General features: G+C 46.1%; 1 protein-coding gene across 5 annotated transcripts in view; it reads left to right on the top strand.

Moving 5' to 3' along the window:
* The window catches only part of usp19 (ubiquitin specific peptidase 19), a 60,626-nt gene that overhangs the window by 38,220 nt on the left and 2,599 nt on the right, over positions 1 to 19,807 (top strand). For 3 of the 5 annotated variants that reach the window (XM_079496070.1, XM_079496069.1, XM_079496073.1), the window contains 13 exons: positions 323 to 433; positions 969 to 1,079; positions 2,555 to 2,656; positions 2,830 to 2,970; positions 4,115 to 4,233; positions 6,524 to 6,667; positions 6,877 to 7,352; positions 8,394 to 8,504; positions 9,366 to 9,585; positions 11,031 to 11,183; positions 12,890 to 13,056; positions 13,282 to 13,457; positions 16,093 to 16,649. In XM_079496070.1, the coding sequence (XP_079352196.1) occupies positions 323 to 433; positions 969 to 1,079; positions 2,555 to 2,656; positions 2,830 to 2,970; positions 4,115 to 4,233; positions 6,524 to 6,667; positions 6,877 to 7,352; positions 8,394 to 8,504; positions 9,366 to 9,585; positions 11,031 to 11,183; positions 12,890 to 13,056; positions 13,282 to 13,457; positions 16,093 to 16,416 (2,355 nt within the window). In that variant the 3' untranslated portion in view covers positions 16,417 to 16,649. Of the gene's footprint in view, positions 1 to 322; positions 434 to 968; positions 1,080 to 2,554; positions 2,657 to 2,829; positions 2,971 to 4,114; positions 4,234 to 6,523; positions 6,668 to 6,876; positions 7,353 to 8,393; positions 8,505 to 9,365; positions 9,586 to 11,030; positions 11,184 to 12,889; positions 13,057 to 13,281; positions 13,458 to 16,092; positions 16,650 to 19,807 lie in introns of those variants that run through there. The other 2 variants (XM_079496071.1, XM_079496072.1) reach the window with 1 other exon arrangement.

The following is a 19,807-nucleotide window of genomic DNA, read 5'->3' as shown; positions in this document are numbered from 1 at the left end:
GTGCAGGTGGTGGCAGAGGAGGCATGTTATTTAGAATGTGAGGGATTTGACTGCTTGTTGTGCTGGGTGCAGGTGGTGGCAGAGGAGGCATGTTTTTTAGAATGTGAGGGATTTGACTGCTTGTTGTGCTGGGTGCAGGTGGTGGCAGAGGAGGCATGTTTTTTAGAATGTGAGGGATTTTACTGCTTGTTGTGCAGGTGGTGGCAGAGGAGGCATGTTATTTAGAATGTGATGGATTTGACTGCTTGTTGTGCAGGTGGTGGCAGAGGAGGCATGTTTTTTAGAATGGGAGGGATTTGACTGCTTGTTGTGCTGGGTGCAGGTGGTGGCAGAGGAGGCATGGCAGAGGCACAAGATGAGGAACGACTCCTTCATAGTGGACCTCTTCCAGGGACAGTTCAAATCCAAGCTGGTCTGCCCCATGTGCTCCAAGGTAATGCACGCACACACAGACACACACACACACACACACACACATGAACACACACACTAGTGTTGATTTTGAGAGCTATTTCTGAATATCATATGATTTTAGTCGACTAATCGTACAGTTGATTTTGTCGACTAACAACATGAATGTGTGTTTGGCGGGCTTTGGTGGAGTCGTAAACGCCCTGATTTTACACTTGGTTCCATGCTGAAAATAGCCGATCTACAAGCTCACATTGCGACGCGTTGTGAGCTTGTAGATCAGCTATTTTCAGAGTGCAACCAAACGCAAAATTATCTCTTCTCCGCTAGTCCCCCCCCCCCCCCCCTCCTAACATTTTAGTCTAGTTATTATTTGTTTTAATGTAGTATATTTAGTCTTAGTTTAAGTCATCATAGCTTAGTTTTAATTTAGTTTTTGTCAGTGAAAAAAGGCAGTCGACGAACATTTTTCGTCATATTTTCAGTCGACGAAATCAACACTGACGCCGCGCACACACTTTACTTACTGGCATCTTTCTCCTTCCTCGGTCCCGCAGGTGTCCATCACCTTCGACCCCTTCCTCTACCTCCCCGTCCCGCTGCCCCAGAAACAGAAGGTTCTCACCGTCTTCTACTTTGCCAAAGAACCTCACAAGAAGCCCATCAAGGTGAGACGAGTAGGATGTCCGTTTTCCGCCGTCATTCCTCTCAGTCTGTGTCCATTCGTTTGCCGAGGCTATTAGGTATCATGAGCCTTTTTTAACCCATTTTGGTGTGTTAAGCATTCTGTTATACTACAAGCTTATACTACTACAAGCTTATACTACTACAAGCTTATACTACTACAAGCTTATACTACTACAAGCTTATACTACTACAAGCTTATACTACTACAAGCTTATACTACTACAAGCTTATACTACTACAAGCTTATACTACTACAAGCTTATACTACTACAAGCTTATACTACTACAAGCTTATACTACAAGCTCATAGCGCGCCACCGAGTGGCGCGCTATACGATGTCAGCTCATGGATAGCCTCGGTACCCAGGCTTTTATGTCCTTTATGTGTGTTATGGATGTTAGCTCATGGATAGCCTGGGTACCCAGGCGTTTATGTCCTTTATGTATGTTATGGATGTTAGCTCATGGATAGCCTGGGTACCCAGGCGTTTATGTCCTTTATGTATGTTATGGATGTTAGCTCATGGATAGCCTGGGTACTCAGGCCTTTATGTCCTTTATGTATGTTATGGATGTTAGCTCATGGATAGCCTGGGTACCCAGGCGTTTATGTCCTTTATGTATGTTATGGATGTTAGCTCATGGATAGCCTGGGTACTCAGGCCTTTATGTCCTTTATGTGTGTTATGGATGTTAGCTCATGGATAGCCTGGGTACTCAGGCCTTTATGTCCTTTATGTGTGTTATGGATGTTAGCTCATGGATAGCCTGGGTACTCAGGCCTTTATGTCCTTTATGTGTGTTATGGATGTTAGCTCATGGATAGCCTGGGTACTCAGGCTTTTATGTCCTTTCGCATTCGGCTCAAAAATGAAAGCCTAGGGGAACGAGACACATGTACTGGTCTAGGAGTGGGAGTGGGCGTCACGCCAAATAAAATAATGGTGACGTCAGTTTTCTCCGCTGTTTTCTACCAGGGAGGGGAGGGACGGCAGATCGGTGAACCAATATTATCCCAACGTTGCTCCATGTGCTACACGCCACCTCTAGACCAGAAAGCATGCTGGCTGGGTGAGGCTAGCTCATGGATGACCACTCTTATCGCGGCAGGGTCTCAGACCACCGTAGGCATGATGAGCGACTGGCACCGCGATTGGCCGTCAATAAAGCCCGTTTTGAATTAGAATCTGGGATTAGATTCTGAGATAAAAGGATGGGAAGATTTCGGCTAACGTTGGAGTCAATGACCAATAACTAACCATTATGCTGGCAGACCGTTGACTTCCGGTTTGTCGTTGCGCAACACGGACGCTGATAGACGGCAGTGTAGTATATTCATCTTTAGCAGCAGATGTGTTCAAATCACTCTTCGTTCCACTTCTTGCATCGTGTGTGTGTGTGTGTGTGATGGATCTCCCTGGGTTTGACATAAACTATTGATTGATTGTGTTTTCAGTTCCTGGTCAGCGTGAGCAAGGACAACGCCAGCACAGCGGAGGTGCTAGACTCTATCTCCAGGAGCGTTCGGGTCAAACCAGAGAACCTCAGGCTGGCGGAGGTAAGGCGCCATGTGATTAATGATTGCAGGTTTAATTGTTTACTCACTGACTTCGTGTTAACCCATTTAAGACCTGGAACGCGTCTGTGTCACCTTATAGCTTTTCACCAGCTGTTGATAAAATAGCAGATCAGGTCTTCATGGGGGTCTCAGGTCTTTCTAATTGCCCACAGGTGGTGAAGAGCCGCTTCCAGCGCGTCTTCCTGCCGTGCCACTCCCTGGACACTGTGTCGTCCTCCGACATGCTGTTCTGCTTCGAGGTTCTGTCCAAAGAGCTGGCCAAGGAGAGGGTTGTGGTGCTCAGGGTGCAACAGGTAAGGAGGGATGGTTATTATTTTTTTTACGTGCGGATAAGTCGAGGGGACCACAACGCAAGAGTATTTACGTGTGCGTGGTCCCGTGAAATTGGCGCACGCGTGCTCGTTTCGTGCCCGCGACTTGACTAGACCTGGATTGTGTTGAGTGTCGTCACGCCCTTCATGAGCAGACCTGGAGTCGTTGATCCAGGCGACACCGCCTGCGTTAACAGGTTTAATGCCGACAATTTACGGCCGTCTTTCTGGCTAGACTGCCTATGTTTAAAGTTACCTTTGAACAGCCAGTGCACCGACCGCTGAGTTGGTTAAAGTTACCTTTGAACAGCCAGTGCACCGACCGCTGAGTTGGTTAAAGTTACCTTTGAACAGCCAGTGCACCGACTGCTGAGTTGGCTAAAGTTACCTTTGAACAGCCAGTGCACCGACCGCTGAGTTGGTTAAAGTTACCTTTGAACAGCCAGTGAACTGACCACTAAGTTGGTTAAAGTTACCTTTGAACAGCCAGTGCACCGACCACTAAGTTGGTTAAAGTTACCTTTGAACAGCCAGTGCACCGACCACTAAGTTGGTTAAAGTTACCTTTGAACAGCCAGTGAACTGACCACTAAGTTGGTTAAAGTTACCTTTGAACAGCCAGTGCACCGACCACTAAGTTGGTTAAAGTTACCTTTGAACAGCCAGTGAACTGACCACTAAGTTGGTTAAAGTTACCTTTGAACAGCCAGTGCACCGACCACTAAGTTGGTTAAAGTTACCTTTGAACAGCCAGTGCACCGACCACTAAGTTGGTTAAAGTTACCTTTGAACAGCCAGTGAACTGACCACTAAGTTGGTTAAAGTTACCTTTGAACAGCCAGTGCACCGACCACTAAGTTGGTTAAAGTTACCTTTGATCAGCCAGTGCACCGACCACTGAGTTGCTTGTCATGAAAATCCACTTTAAAAACGGTGTAATCGCTTGTTGTAGTGTAGAAAAGTCCATAGTGTCCCATGTAAATAAGCTTGCATTGTCGCCCCCCTCGACTTCTCAGCGTGTAAAAAAAACTAACCAACGCAGGTCTCATTGAAAATGAATTACTAGGCACCTTCATCGCTGCGTATCTGAAAGGACCTTGTGTGTGTGTGTGTGTGTGTGTTGCAGAGGCTCCAGGTCCCCAGTATCCCCATCACCAAGTGCGCAGCCTGTATGAAACCTCCTCTGTCTGACGAAGATAAGATGAAGCGTTGCACGCGCTGCTACCGCGTGGGCTACTGCAACCAGTGAGTTGAATTAACATTGATTTTAATATAAAGGTCAAACTGGGGGTCCTTGAAATTAAACAGGTTGCGAATCACTGCTAGAGCTGTCAAAATCTTCTCTTCTTATGGGGGTCCCTGGCATATATTTTCAAATAGGGGTCCGCAGGCTAATTAGTGTCAATTTGGGGGTCCTTAACATGAAAAAGTTGCTATAGGCTACTGCAACCAGTGAGTTGAACCGCCTCCCACTTAGAGCTATAGGCCCATATAGCGGACAAAATTTCTGGAACAACATTTTGGTCAATTACATATAATTTTTGGGGTTGTCGAGGAAATGTGGAATACACTTAAGTTATACATTTAAGGAGATCAAATCACTCATGGGAAACTAAACTATGAGAAGCTGTTTTCTGTCTTTACTGACATTTGACCTGTGACTTGTTGACTGGGGGGTCTTCCAATTGTCTCATGTGTTAAGACCCACCTACTAGAAGCTGAAGTCTGACTGAGTTGTGTTGAGTCAGTATGGTGTTCCATTGTAACGATTGACGCTGGCTCCGTATTCGAATACAAGATTCTAATACTTTGAAACTCTGAATTGTGTCTGTCTCATTATGTTGTTTAAAGGTATATTCAGTGATTTCACTTAATTCAAATATCACTTATTTTTCTTATTTTTGGGATAATCCTCCCTACTATAAAGTGTGCTGACCATATAAGGAGTTACTCCCTGTCCCCAGTGAGCCACTGGGGTCAAAAAACCCTAGTTTCGGTTTGGGCTTTGGGTGGCAAAGCCTTCATCCAATCAGGATGAGAGGGGCCTTCCTCCAATCATGATCGAGTGGGGCGGGCCTTGGTGCACATGCTGTTGGATTGTTGTACTTCCCCCACTGTAGAGCGTGTGCATGTGCACATCTTGTTACCGGGTGGACCGGGTATTTTTCCAAATCACCCAAATCACTGAATGCGCCTTTAACTGTGTTATATCCAGAACAGGTCATTGACATTAAATAGTTTGAGAACCACTGACATAGGATCATGGACCCAGACTGTGGAACGCACTCCAGTGCACATAAGGGTAGCACCATCTGTCCCCCTGTTTAAGTCACGTTTGAAAACCCACCTTTACAGTGTTTTTAACTGTTTTATAGCCATTTGTACATGACATTCCTGTCATTGGTTTTTGTGCTATTTTCATTTTGTTACTGTTTGTTTGTCGTTTCTTGCTGTTTTTAATATTGCTCTGTGCAGCAATGTTTTAAAAGCGCTATACAAATAAAGTTCATATCATGAGGTTTTTTCTGAAAACTGTCATGATTTAGAAGACATTTAGTAGAACCACTGGCCGCTGCATGAGGGCCTGTGTCCACTCCTTTAATGTCTACTCTCCTCCTCAGAGCGTGTCAGAGGAACCACTGGCCTGTGTCCACTCCTTTAATGTCTACTCTCCTCCTCAGAGCGTGTCAGAGGAACCACTGGCCTGTGTCCACTCCTTTAATGTCTACTCTCCTCCTCAGAGCGTGTCAGAGGAACCACTGGCCGCTGCATAAGGGCCTGTGTCCACTCCTTTAATGTCTACTCTCCTCCTCAGAGCGTGTCAGAGGAACCACTGGCCGCTGCATAAGGGCCTGTGTCCACTCCTTTAATGTCTACTCTCCTCCTCAGAGCGTGTCAGAGGAACCACTGGCCGCTGCATAAGGGCCTGTGTCCACTCCTTTAATGTCTACTCTCCTCCTCAGAGCGTGTCAGAGGAACCACTGGCCACTGCATAAGGGCCTGTGTCCACTCCTTTAATGTCTACTCTCCTCCTCAGTGTGTCAGAGGAACCACTGGCCACTGCATAAGGGCCTGTGTCCACTCCTTTAATGTCTCCTCTCCTCCTCAGAGCGTGTCAGAGGAACCACTGGCCTGTGTCCACTCCTTTAATGTCTACTCTCCTCCTCAGTGTGTCAGAGGAACCACTGGCCACTGCATAAGGGCCTGTGTCCACTCCTTTAATGTCTACTCTCCTCCTCAGTGTGTCAGAGGAACCACTGGCCGCTACATAAGGGCCTGTGTCCACTCCTTTAATGTCTACTCTCCTCCTCAGAGCGTGTCAGAGGAACCACTGGCCGCTGCATAAGGGCCTGTGTCCACTCCTTTAATGTCTACTCTCCTCCTCAGAGCGTGTCAGAGGAACCACTGGCCGCTGCATAAGGGCCTGTGTCCACTCCTTTAATGTCTACTCTCCTCCTCAGAGCGTGTCAGAGGAACCACTGGCCGCTGCATAAGGGCCTGTGTCCACTCCTTTAATGTCTACTCTCCTCCTCAGAGCGTGTCAGAGGAACCACTGGCCGCTGCATAAGGGCCTGTGTCGACCCAACTCGGAGCACGTGGGGCTGCCCTTCCTGGTCAGCGTGCCCGAGTCCCGCCTCACGAACGCCCGTCTCACCCAGCTGCTGGAGGGTTACTCCAGGTACGGTACCACTAGTAATATATTATCACCAATATATTATTAGTTATAATAATTAATTATTAGTTCTTAATTAATATATGTGATATTACTTTGAGTCTTGTGAATACGAATATTTTAGGCCATGCCAGTCCTGTGCGTGTGTGTGTGTGTCAGATTAGTTTGGCACTAGTCAATGTGACTTCATCCACGTCATCTCTGTCTCTCCGTAGGTTTTCAGTCAACGTGTTCCAGCCTCCCTTCCAGTCGGGCAGGTCCTCCCCGGAGACGTCGCAGTGCCGGGCGGACCTCCCGATGTCGTCGAGTGCCCCCGAGGGCCTGGGGCCAGGAGACGAGACCCTGGGGCCAGGAGACGAGAGCCTGGGGCCAGGGGGGGACGAGAGCCTGGGGCCAGGAGACAAGGAGGCCGTAGGCGATACTAGCGCTGCTGTGGGAGCGGAGGGCTCAGACCCGGAGGGCCCGTCTCTGGTGCCCGAGTCTGCCCTCCATCCCGCTGCCTGCAGGGATCCAGAACCCTCCTCCTTCTCCGCCTCCCAGACCTCTCTCACCACCACCAAGACCACGGATTCAGGGTTTTCGGAACCTCCACCCACGTCGTCGACCCCCACCTCCTCCTCCTCTTGCTGCTCCTCCCAGGACCCCCTGGCCGAGAAGGAGACGTCCTGTGAGAAGGCGGTGCGGCCAGAAGGTACAGGAGAAAACCACCAAATGCCCCGCCGACCTCAACACCGCCTCATCTCTGCTGTTTCATTTCACATCTCATTTCAGCTTTGAACTTCTGAGTCATTCCTTACCACTCAACCAGTAGTCTGGGGACCACCAGTGGTCCTCCATGGGATTCCAGGTGGTCCCCGAGCTAAATTATATGAACCAAAATGGACCCTAGATCTTTAACTCTTGAGAGCTTAAAATGAAACCAAATGGTTTCATTGTACGCTGTCGCTCTCAAGAGTAAAACTATTGTTAAGCATCTACATTTCTTAATTTACAAGAAGTTAGAGAATTAGAGAATGTAGAAGAATTGTTATTTTTGATCAATGTTCTGCCTGTTATCTCTCCTAACGGCACCAACGTCAATACAGCATGGTTCCGAGAGGCTAAATGCCATCAAATGGTGGTCCGTGGCTCAAATGCAGAATAGATAATGGACCTTGATATGAAAGTGGTTGAATACCAATGCTCTATCGTCTACGTCTACCTTGCATTTCCTCACCCCTCTGTCTGTTTTTTTTAGCTGCAGTGACAGGGTACCAGCAACCTCACGCCTCTCTTCTGTCTCTTCTCCCTAGCTGCAGTGACAGGGTACCAGCAACCTCACCCCTCTCTTCTGTCTCTTCTCCCTAGCTGCAGTGACAGGGTACCAGCAACCTCACCCCTCTCTTCTGTCTCTTCTCCCTAGCTGCAGTGACAGGGTACCAGCAACCTCACCCCTCTCTTCTGTCTCTTCTCCCTAGCTGCAGTGACAGGGTACCAGCAACCTCACCCCTCTCTTCTGTCTCTTCTCCCTAGCTGCAGTGACAGGGTACCAGCAACCTCACGCCTCTCTTCTGTCTCTTCTCCTTAGCTGCAGTGACAGGGTACCAGCAACCTCACCCCTCTCTTCTGTCTCTTCTCCCTAGCTGCAGTGACAGGGTACCAGCAACCTCACCCCTCTCTTCTGTCTCTTCTCCTTAGCTGCAGTGACAGGGTACCAGCAACCTCACCCCTCTCTTCTGTCTCTTCTCCCTAGCTGCAGTGACAGGGTACCAGCAACCCAGCGAGGCGGCCTCCGGCCACGCCAGTCAGTTCTACATCTCCGTGCTGGACTCCAACAGCAAGGAACAGAAAGTGGAAGAGAAAGGTAAAAAAAGGGCAGAGTCCACCTCACTGTCAATTCCTTTTTTTGAGTGGTGCAAACCACTCCAATAACCAGCTTTGTCTGTATGTTCGTGTACCTGTCCACTCAAAAAGGGAGCATGGTTGCTATGGTTAGTGTGTGACACCACTGACATTACGTCAGACCACAGCTGATCAGGCTATATAAGACCTTGCACCACTCAGTTCACACAGGTGTGATTTTTTTATTATATGTGTACCCTGTGAAGTTCTTCATTAGCCTTCTGAAAGTGTACAGGTCCTCACATGGGTTAGTTTGATTGAAGAATTCTGAATTTGACCGACTAGAGGTACAAAATACCCTTTTGAAAGTTACGATGAAAAGCCAATAGGCTACGATTGAAGTGTATGTACATGGATTCTATGTCCTTTAATAAAGATAATCTAACCATGCTGGTAGTTTGACGTTTGTACATCAAAAGCATCTGTGAATTGAGAGAAAATATTTGTGCATATTAACATTCATTTTACAATATAAATTGCGGGTCCCAGTGATAGAAATGCCATTAAAATGGGGGTTCGTAGATTAATGCATGTCAAACCTGGAGGTCCTTGAAATTAAACGGGTTGAGAATCTCTGCCAGAGCCGTAAAAATCTTCTCTTATGGGGGTAACGTTGGTAAAATAAAACGTTTTTTTGGCATCGGGACTTTTGTTTGTGCGACCTCTCCTTCCCTTTTTAAAATATATCTCCCGTGGTCAGCACCTCCCTACTCTTGGTGTGCGCTCCTACCCTCTTTGATGAATTTGGGGGTCCTTGACATGAAAAGGTTTGGGAAGCACTGAACTATATAATAACCTTGTCTCCCCCCCTCCCCCTTCGCAGAGGACGTGCTGCTGTCCGAGCTTTCCGAGGACGCCACCCTGGAGCTGGTGTGGAAGAACAACGAGCGTCTGAAGGAGTACGTGCTGGTGCGCTCCAAGGAGCTGGAGTCAGACGAGGACCAGGGATCCCTGAGCGAGACGGCCCGCGCCGGACACTTCACCCTGGAGCAGTGCCTCAACCTCTTCACCAGGCCCGAGGTGCTGGCCCCCGAGGAGGCATGGTAAAGGATCTAATATATTACTGTATGTGGCCCCCGAGGAGGCATGGTAAAGGATCTAATATATTACTGTATGTGGCCCCCGAGGAGGCATGGTAAAGGATCTAATATATTACTGTATGTGGCCCCCGAGGAGGCATGGTAAAGGATCTGATGTATTACTGTATGTGGCCCCCGAGGAGGCATGGTAAAGGATCTGATGTATTATGTGGCCCCCGAGGAGGCATGGTAAAGGATCTGATGTATTACTGTATGTGGCCCCCGAGGAGGCATGGTAAAGGATCTAATATATTACTGTATGTGGCCCCCGAGGAGGCATGGTAAAGGATCTAATATATTACTGTATGTGGCCCCCGAGGAGGCATGGTAAAGGATCTGATGTATTACTGTATGTGGCCCCCGAGGAGGCATGGTAAAGGATCTAATATATTACTGTATGTGGCCCCCGAGGAGGCATGGTAAAGGATCTAATATATTACTGTATGTGGCCCCCGAGGAGGCATGGTAAAGGATCTAATATATTATTGTATGTGGCCCCCGAGGAGGCATGGTAAAGGATCTGATGTATTACTGTATGTGGCCCCCGAGGAGGCATGGTAAAGGATCTGATGTATTACTGTATGTGGCCCCCGAGGAGGCATGGTAAAGGATCTAATATATTACTGTATGTGGCCCCCGAGGAGGCATGGTAAAGGATCTAATATATTACTGTATGTGGCCCCCGAGGAGGCATGGTAAAGGATCTAATATATTACTGTATGTGGCCCCCGAGGAGGCATGGTAAAGGATCTGATATAGTATGTGGCCCCCGAGGAGGCATGGTAAAGGATCTGATGTAGTATGTGGCCCCCGAGGAGGCATGGTAAAGGGTCTAATATAGTATGTGGCCCCCGAGGAGGCATGGTAAAGGGTCTAATATAGTATGTGGCCCCCGAGGAGGCATGGTAAAGAATCTAATATATTACTGTATGTGGCCCCCGAGGAGGCATGGTAAAGGATCTGATATATTATGTGGCCCCCGAGGAGGCATGGTAAAGGATCTGATGTATTACTGTATGTGGCCCCCGAGGAGGCATGGTAAAGGATCTGATATATTACTGTATGTGGCCCCCGAGGAGGCATGGTAAAGGATCTAATATATTACTGTATGTGGCCCCCGAGGAGGCATGGTAAAGGATCTGATGTAGTATGTGGCCCCCGAGAGGAGGCATGGTAAAGGATCTAATATATTATGTGGCCCCCGAGGAGGCATGGTAAAGTGCCAGCAGCACCGCGAGGCCTCCAAGCTTGTGTCTAATTTGCGGTGTGTGTCTTGTGTGCTGCGTCTGTTCTCTGTGGTTCTAAGGTACTGTCCAAAGTGCCAGCAGCACTTGCGAGGCCTCCAAGCTTGTGTCTAATTTGCGGTGTGTGTGTCTGTTTGTGTGTGTGTGTTCTCCTTGGTTCTAAAGGTACTGTCCAAAGTGCCAGCAGCACCGCGAGGCCTCCAAGCAGCTGCTGCTGTGGCGTCTGCCCAACGTGCTGATCATCCAGCTCAAACGGTTCTCCTTCAGGAGCTTCATCTGGAGAGACAAGATCAACGACATGGTCGACTTCCCTGTCAGGTACTGCACGCACGCACGTGCGCGTGCACGCACGACACACGCGCGCACATGTATGTAGCATTCTACAAATGTCTTCTAAATCAGGGGTGGGCAACTCTGAAGATGGAGCACTACACAGCAAAGAAATAGCAGATCTACAAGCTCAAAACGCGCCGCAGAGCGACGCATTTTGAGCGACGCATTTTGAGCTTGTAGATCTGCTATTTTGTTGTGCTATATTTGAATTGAAATCCTGAATAATGTTTTGCTGTTTTTGAATTGGAACCCTAAAAATAATACTTTTTATTTAATTTCAAATGCATTTAGTTGTACTTATGTTAACTTTATGAACTAAAATGCAAATACATTGGACATAAAAAAAGACAAGAACATTTTGATACTAGTCATTCAGCTATAAATATAGACTGACTTAATGAATTAATGAAATCAATATCAGTATTCTGATATTAACCACATTAACCCTTTTGGTGTTCTAACCCTTCTGGACAGGAACCTCTCTTGGGGTACAGTATGTACAGTATTCAAAAAATATTTTTTGGAAGCATGCGACACCCGGGTCGCCAGTCGCCCATGTACAGTATATTCTAAATCATTAAAAGAAATACAAATAAAATAAAAAACATCAAAAAACGACTGTTTCTATAGATGACATTTGTAGAATCTAGTCTCTGGTCTCAATGGGGTTGATGCTTCACACATATCTCAACCCTTCGCCGTTTCCAGACAGTGGCCTTGTGGTTACAGTGTCCGCCCTGAAACTGGGAGGTCGGGGGTTCGATCCCCGGCCGGGTCATACCAAAGACTGTAAAAATGGGACCCAATGCCTCCCTGCTTGGCACTCAGCATCAAAGGGTTGGATTGTGGGGTCAAATCAACTAATCAAATGATTCCCGAGCGCGGCACGGCTGCAGCTCACCGCTCCTTGGCTGCGACTCACCGCTCCAAATGCGGAGAACAAATTTCACTGCGGTAACGTGTGTGAAAAATCGTACGACTTTGACTTTGTTTCTGTCCTCGTGGCCTCTTCCAGGAACCTGGAATAGAGAGAACCTATAGACGAATTCAGAAACGGGTCTCATGGTCGCAGCTTACGTATTTCCTGTAGGTGGAGCCGACATAGCTGTGGGGTAAACTCGCACCTCTTCTACTACAGTGAACTGTAGAGTGACTGAGTTAGTCTGCCTCAAACGTTAATCTTTTACCTGCTTTTTACTAACACTAACATTACAAAGATGCCCAGAACATCGAGATGAACCGGTGTAGTTTATGGCTGCTCCAACAGTAGTGGCAACATTCCCAAAAAGAAAGAAAAAAAGGAATGTCAAAATATCCACCGCGGTGGCTGAGAGCAGAGGCATAGAGTAATGGTTGAGACGAAGCAGTGAAAGGTCCTGAAAGATACATAACATCAGTCTTACCCAATACCCAATCTTTCTGTTTTATGAAAACAAGGCTGCTGTACTTTATACCTCATACTGTAAATGCTTAGTATGAGGTATAAAGTACAGCAGCCTTCTGTTCATATACATCGTGTTGGCTTTGTACGACGCTTAAAAGGTCTTTGAATAAATACTTTTTGAAATGTCTATGGGGAAAATGCATTGGGAATTATTTCCTGGGCCTGGTGTCGTCATGAAAGGGGCGGGACTGCGACGCTCTAGAGATAGACTCGATAACGGTTATCTCTCTCTCTATACCTCTTCCAGGAACCTGGACCTGAGTAAGTTCTGCATCGGCCAGAAGGACGAGCTGCAGCACCCGCCCATCTACGACCTGTACGCCGTCATCAACCACTACGGGGGCATGATCGGGGGCCACTACACGGCCTACGCTCGCACGCCCAGCGCCCAGAACAGCCAGCGGAGTGACGTGGGTGAGTCTGGCCTCCTGTCCGCGCCTCTGCGCCTTCCTTCAGAAGACATTTGTAGAATCGTCCTCAGGTCTAAATGGGTTAAGTATCATCGGTAATACAAGACCGTAAGGAAGGGGCCCAAGTTCCTTTCCAAAATGGCGTGTGTGCGTAGAGCCTAATTGACTGTCCTTCCAACGTGTTCATCGTGGTTCTCCTTGACCTTCCTCTCTTATCGCTCTCTCCCAGGCTGGCGTCTGTTTGACGACAGCACGGTGACCATGGTGGAGGAGAGCCAGGTGGTGACGCGCTACGCCTACGTCCTCTTCTACCGCCGACGCAACTCTCCCGTGGAGCGGCCGCCGCGCTTCCTGGGACCGCTCGGGGCCGAGTCGCCCACGTCTGCCGGTGCCGCCGCCAGCCAGGTGAATTAATTAACCGTCCGTCACCCAACTTTTTAGCCCGTAAGCCCGACCTTCCTCTCTTAACCCATTCTGTGCGGGAACCCCTTTTGGTGTTTTAAGCATTATGTTGTACTTTAGCTGTTGGAAAAATAGCAGATCTACAAGCTCATAGATCTACGAGCTCTTTCATAGCGAACATTTTTACTCAAATCGTTTGCTTCCGGGGGCGTCCCTGGAACAACATATTTTCAGATGGGGCTCGGCAGCCAATTACATAATAATCTTGGGGGTCCTTGACATGAAATAGTTTGATTAATTAACCGTCACCAGTGGTGGTTCCCCCAACCTTTATAGCCCGTAATTAGGGATGCTCCGATCAGGTGTTTTTGGGACCGATACCCGATCACTGATTGTTTTTCTCATGATCGGGCCAATACCGATAGGTCCGATACCGATACTGATCTTGTGAAATGTTGCAAATTTTAATATTTCCAAAATTATTATATGTCAAAACCTACGTCAAAACTGTTCCTGTGTGTGTGGGGAGGAAGGGGAGAATGTTTAGGCCTGTCACAAAAATGCAAAATGATGTTATACTATATATCTGATTGACATTTATACCACTTAAATGGTGTAAAAGATCAGCTTCTCCAGATAGTGTAAATTGCCGATCACATTATCGGAGCAATATATATAGTGCATGTATTTTTTCCCCTCGCACAAAAGGGGGAAATATTATAACACCAAAAGCTAAATAGACAAATATCGGTATCGGTATCGGCTATCAGCTAAATTTGTTATTTTAAACATCGGTATCGACCAAGGATTTCCAAATCGGTGCATCCCTACCCGGGACCCAACTTAGTGAAAATAGCAGATCTACAAGCTCACAACACGACGCGAAGCAACGCGCTGTGAGCTTGTAGATCGGCTATTTTCACTACGTTTCTTTTCACTACATTTTGTTTTCTCATTTATGGAATTTCTTAGATTTTTCTTTTATTTATTCGGGAGATTTAGTATTAATTCATACTTGGTATTAATTCATGAAAACATTAGCTTTTTTGGGAATGTTTTTGTTAATTTTTTGAAATTATAATAATTAAACAAAATGTAGGAAAAAAAACAAATTAAGGGACTTGGCAATCCTCGATAAATAGATTAATAGAGATAATTAATCCTGGCGGGCAGTGGGTTAAGTAGTTTGAAGAGGCTCGAGGCAGTAACAAAATCATTTCCATTTGGCCAAACATGGCTTCTCTCTCACAACCCCCGCCGCCTGTAGCCTCGGTCCCAGGCTTACTTATCTGCGAAAAGAAAAGCCTGGTCACAACGTAAGGCAGAGAAGCTAAAAGAAAAGCCTGGTCACAACGTAAGGCAGAGAAGCTATCGGCGGATGTATCCTCCGGAGAGCAGATCTACAAGCTCATAGCGTGACACCGAGTGCCACGCTACGAGCATGTAGGTCTGCTATTTTTGAAAAATCGTGAAAATGTGGCGCAAATCTTTGAATATATATTCTTTCAGAGCGAACGTTTTTAACTCAAATCTTTGCTTCTGGGGGGTCCCTGGAACAACATATTTTCAGATTGGGGTCGGCTGTCAAATACATATAATTCTGTGGGTCTTTGACATGAAATAGTTTGAGAACCACTGACATAGAATCATAGGGTTTTCAGAAACTGTCATGATTTAGAAGGTATTTCACACGTCTGCATCTATCAGCGGTGCCCCTAGTGGCCGATAGCTAGAAGATGTGGAAAGGGTTTGGGGTGGGTTCAGGTTGCATCGACTGATTATAATTAAATCACACATTGACTCGCTTCAACTCCCCTGCCCCCTACTTTATAAGGGTGCCTTGATTCCTAAAACCAATAGTGTGTGTGTGTGTGTGTGTGTGTGTGTGTGTGTGTGTGTGTGTGTGTGTGTGTGTGTGTGTGTGTGTGTGTGTGTGTGTGTGTGTGTGTGTGTGTGTGTGTGTGTGTGTGTGTGTGTGTGTGTGTGTGTGTGTGTGTGTGTGTGTGTGTGTGTGTGTGTGTGTGTGTGTGTGTGTGTGTGTGAGTGAGCGTGTGAGAGAGATAAGTTCAATTGTGCACCAAAGGAACATAGTTATGTTTGTGTTCAAACAAACCTTTTCCTTCTGAACTGCACTTTGTTACTGTGTTGGGGTTACATTATGACAGACACACACACACACACACTGTACTGTGTGATTGTACAATGTGGTTTATGTGTGTCCATCTATGTATTAACTTAGGTGATCATGTGAACTGCCTCCACAACGTCTTTGTCCGTCTAAATACTGCTGACAATTAGCCAGAGAGGAATCGAGAGGAATCGTTTATTGGCGATCACTTGTGCATTCATGCAGTCTGCGGTCCATTATAATACTGACAAAAATGTACTGTGAAAGACGTTTATATTGTTTTACTGTGTACCGTAGCGATGATTGACACTCTGGGGTAGTAGGCCTATACTGTGTACCGTAGCGATGATTGACACTCTGGGGTAGTAGGCCTATACTGTGTACCGTAGCGATGATTGACACTCTGGGGTAGTAGGCCGAACGTTGTGTATCCCTCTGTCAATGTAATCCTAGTGTGTTCAGACCACGCCTTGTTCCCAGAAGCTGACGACAGGTTTCCGCCAATCGCAGGCCTCACTAATATGGCGGGAACTGGAGGAAGAGGAAGAGGAGGGTCTTCTGGCCGAAGGCGAAGGCCCCCGGGGCCTGTTCCTCCGCGCTGGGCCGCGGAGGCGGCAGGCCGGGAGGACGGTGGCGGCGCGGCAAGGCGAGCAAGAGGAACATGACACGGCCGAGGGACAGGCGAGGCGGCACCACCACCACCGCAGGCAGAGGACGATGGACTATCCTGACGACGACTGCGTGCGATATTTCGCTCTCGGGACGCTGGTGGCCATGTTGGCCCTGCTCCTCAACCTGCTGTACCCTCTGCTGTACAAAGCCCACCGGGCCTGACCCGTCAACTCTGCTAGAACGTCGGTCACATTTACTCTGAGGGACCGAGGGGCTGTTCTCAGTGGAGTCGGGCCCCTGTTCTCCACTCATAGAGTTTTCAGACATCGTTATAAAGCATTTACGACTCTACTTAACTCGGCCACAAAGGGAATCTAGCAACGCGCCTCAATACAAGCCTGGAGCGGCTATTCCCGGTGCATCACAAGAGCAGAGGTAGGAGAATACAGCTGGAGCAGCGCGGACAGTTCAAGCCTTTTATTTAGGCGCTAAATACAAAAAAAACAAATGGCTCTGATGATGTCTGTGTACGTCGAAGCGTCATGTATTTGTTTTGTACCAGCACCTAAATAAAAATGCTTGAACTGTCCGCGCTGCTCCAGCTGTCTTCTCCTTCCTCCTCCACTTACTCTGCCTTTTAAAAACACCCGTGGCATAATCTCACACATTGAAATATGGCGTTCACTAAGACGGTGTATTGAACTTCAAATGTTGCACGTGAAGTGTCATGTCATATCCTGAGTACTAATTCTAGGCTACTGTACAAGAGCTAGAGAGCTTGTTGGTAAAGTAGGATAGTACTATTATGTTCATTGCTTTTATGAATTTTATTGTCTCTACTGTCTGAGCAGATTGTCAAACAAATCTTTTTTTTGTTCTTTTCCTTCTCGACTATGGTATATATATATATTGTACATTTTACACGGCCACAGTTCCCTGCACAATGAGTTTCAATCCAGGCAGTAGGGTACAGTTATAACATCCTTTTAATATAGAAAGTAATGGAATATCATGCCAAAATGGACATGGTTTTGTTTGCACACAGCCTTGTTTTGCAGTATAAGAATTTAGAAGCCTTGTAACATAGAAAATATAGCACTGACTTAACCATGAAGGAAGGCTCGCTCCTATGCTGTTGCTGCAGAGGTTTAACTTTTTCCACTGTTGCACATCACCGTAATGATGTCATTTTACGATAGATGAAATATCAATGAGGAGGGGTTTGTTTTAAAAGCCGACAGCCGTATGAATGAATAGAGGCTATGCGCATGCATAAAGTCAATGGCAAATCAAGTAGCGAAGAGAGTTTAATGTTGTTTAACATTGTTTAATACAATCAGGTAAGACTTTTCTGTTTGGATGTACGGTCTGTCATGTTAGAATGATTTGTCTTAGGCTGTGGCTCCTGTACCTAGTACCCAATTTCTACAAGCTCTGAATCCATGACCTCGACACAGTTTGAGGTCTCAGGATGTCACTGGCTTCCCATGACTAAAGTCGAGTGGAGTAGTAAGGGAGTGGCGACACGCTTTGATCTCGCCGCAAAGCGGGTGCCTATAGTTCCAAACATTGCTCCTATGGCTGGAACTATCCCATTGAGATAGAATGAGCACTTCCGCATTCCATTGTTACAATGGGAGTCAACGCTAGTGTCGCCACTCTCTTACTATATTACTCTGGTTTGTGCAATCCACCGTCGTCATCATCATCACCTTTATTTATAATCGGAAATACAGTTGAGGGCAAGCCCTCATTTTCAACGTAGCCAAGGTTACAATACACAAAATACAGTCAAAAAACAATACATCCAACACATTATAAATAATGATAAATTACAAAGGAACTTTATACAGAACAACCATCAGTAAAATAAATCAATTGAAGCAGGAGCAATCACGGTGAAAAATGTTCTGGAGCATTCCTTTGAACTGACTGAAGGATGGCAGGGAGCTCAGTTTTAAAGAGTTTTGGAGTTAATTCCACAAAGTTGGGCCATTGACAGAAAAAGCTGTCTTGCCCATTTCTGTCTGGGCCTGAGGAACCTTTAGCCTTACGAAATCACTAGACCGTGAGTACTAGTGGCGGTTCAGGAGCCGCCAGCTTTATGTTTTTATGACTTGATGATGTGCTACTGTTGGTGTTATTAAACTTTGTCACAATGTTGTAATGTTATGTTGTTCCAACATTGTGACAACTACAGTTGGAGGCCATCGATATTGTCCTTTTCTTTTTGCTGAGGTTTGCGTGATCTGCGCAAAAAGACAGTTAACCCATTTTGGGCGGGAACCCCTTTTGGTGTTTTAAACATTATGTTATAATTTAGCTATTGAAAAATAGCAGATCTACAAGCTCATAGCGCGCCACCGAGTGGCGCGCTACGAGCTTGTAGGTCTGCTATTTTTGAAAAATCGTGAAAATATTTATTTCAGAAAACTGGAGGATTTAGAAGGATTTTTTTTAAATGTTGAGGTCAGGCCTAAATGGGTCAAATGATAAGGGACAATATCGGTGGCACCCAACTGTAGAATTTCAAATGTCAAGCCATAGCCAGTGGGTGATTTTAAAGTGTCAGGAGCGTTTTGCAGGATGCTAACGAGGTGCCATTTGTGTCCTTTTGAAATCCCTGCACAATAAGGCAGATGGTGTCTTGACAACCGATCATGCCCGAGTTAAGCAATGACGTGGTAATTAATTAATAATGAAGGAGATGCTGTTCTATCTATGAATTTACATAATCGTTATTTTAGTGGGATTGAATGTTCTGTATGGAAAGTTGTAGAGAGTTGCATATAGCGACTACAGCCAGTAAAAACAGTTTAACTTTAAAATGGGCATTTCACCTAAAATATCTAACTATTCTTTTGAACATAGCTGATGCTCTGGGAGTGAACGGCATTTTTCACTTTAACCCATTTAGACCTGGGAACGATTCTTCTTAATCCTGACGGTTTTCTGGAAAACCCTATGTTTCTATGTCAGTCGTTCTCAAACATTTTCATGTCAAGGACCCCCAAGATTATATGTAATTGGCGGCCGACACCCCCATCTGAAAATATGTTCATTTAATACCATTATAACAGCGTTTTGGACTGAGGCTGATTCTAAAAACGCCTACTAAATGCTGACTTTTTTTCTGAAAAACTTTGAATATTTATATAGTAGCATCAATTTATTTTTAATATTTTGAATACTGTACATACTGTACAGAACCCCAAGAGAGGTTCCCGCCCAGTAAGATTACTGTATGAGCATGTGACGCAGTGTTGTTTTTGGCAGCACATTTTAGTTTTAGTCAGTCTCTTGAATAGTTTTCATTTAGTTTTAGTCACCTGGATTGTTTTAGTGTTAGTCTAGTTTTAGTCGACTAAATATCATAAGATTTTAGTCGACTAAATCAACTGTATTTTAGTCTAGTTTTTATTTGTTGATGAAATTATCAGTATATTTAGTCTTAGTTTTAGTCATCATAGCTTAGTTTTCATTTAGTTTTCGGCAGTGAAAAAAGGTAGTCGACGAACATTTCTCGTCTTGGTTTTAGTCGACGAAAACAACACTGCTGTGACGTTGCTGTGTGTTCTATCATGTCTTTCATTGTTGTAGTCGTCTCTATTGT

The sequence above is a fragment of the Electrona antarctica genome, assembly GCF_951216825.1.
Source record: "Electrona antarctica genome assembly, chromosome: 2".
In the NCBI taxonomy this organism is placed as follows: domain Eukaryota; kingdom Metazoa; phylum Chordata; class Actinopteri; order Myctophiformes; family Myctophidae; genus Electrona; species Electrona antarctica.
This window is presented reverse-complemented; position numbering and strand designations above follow the sequence as displayed.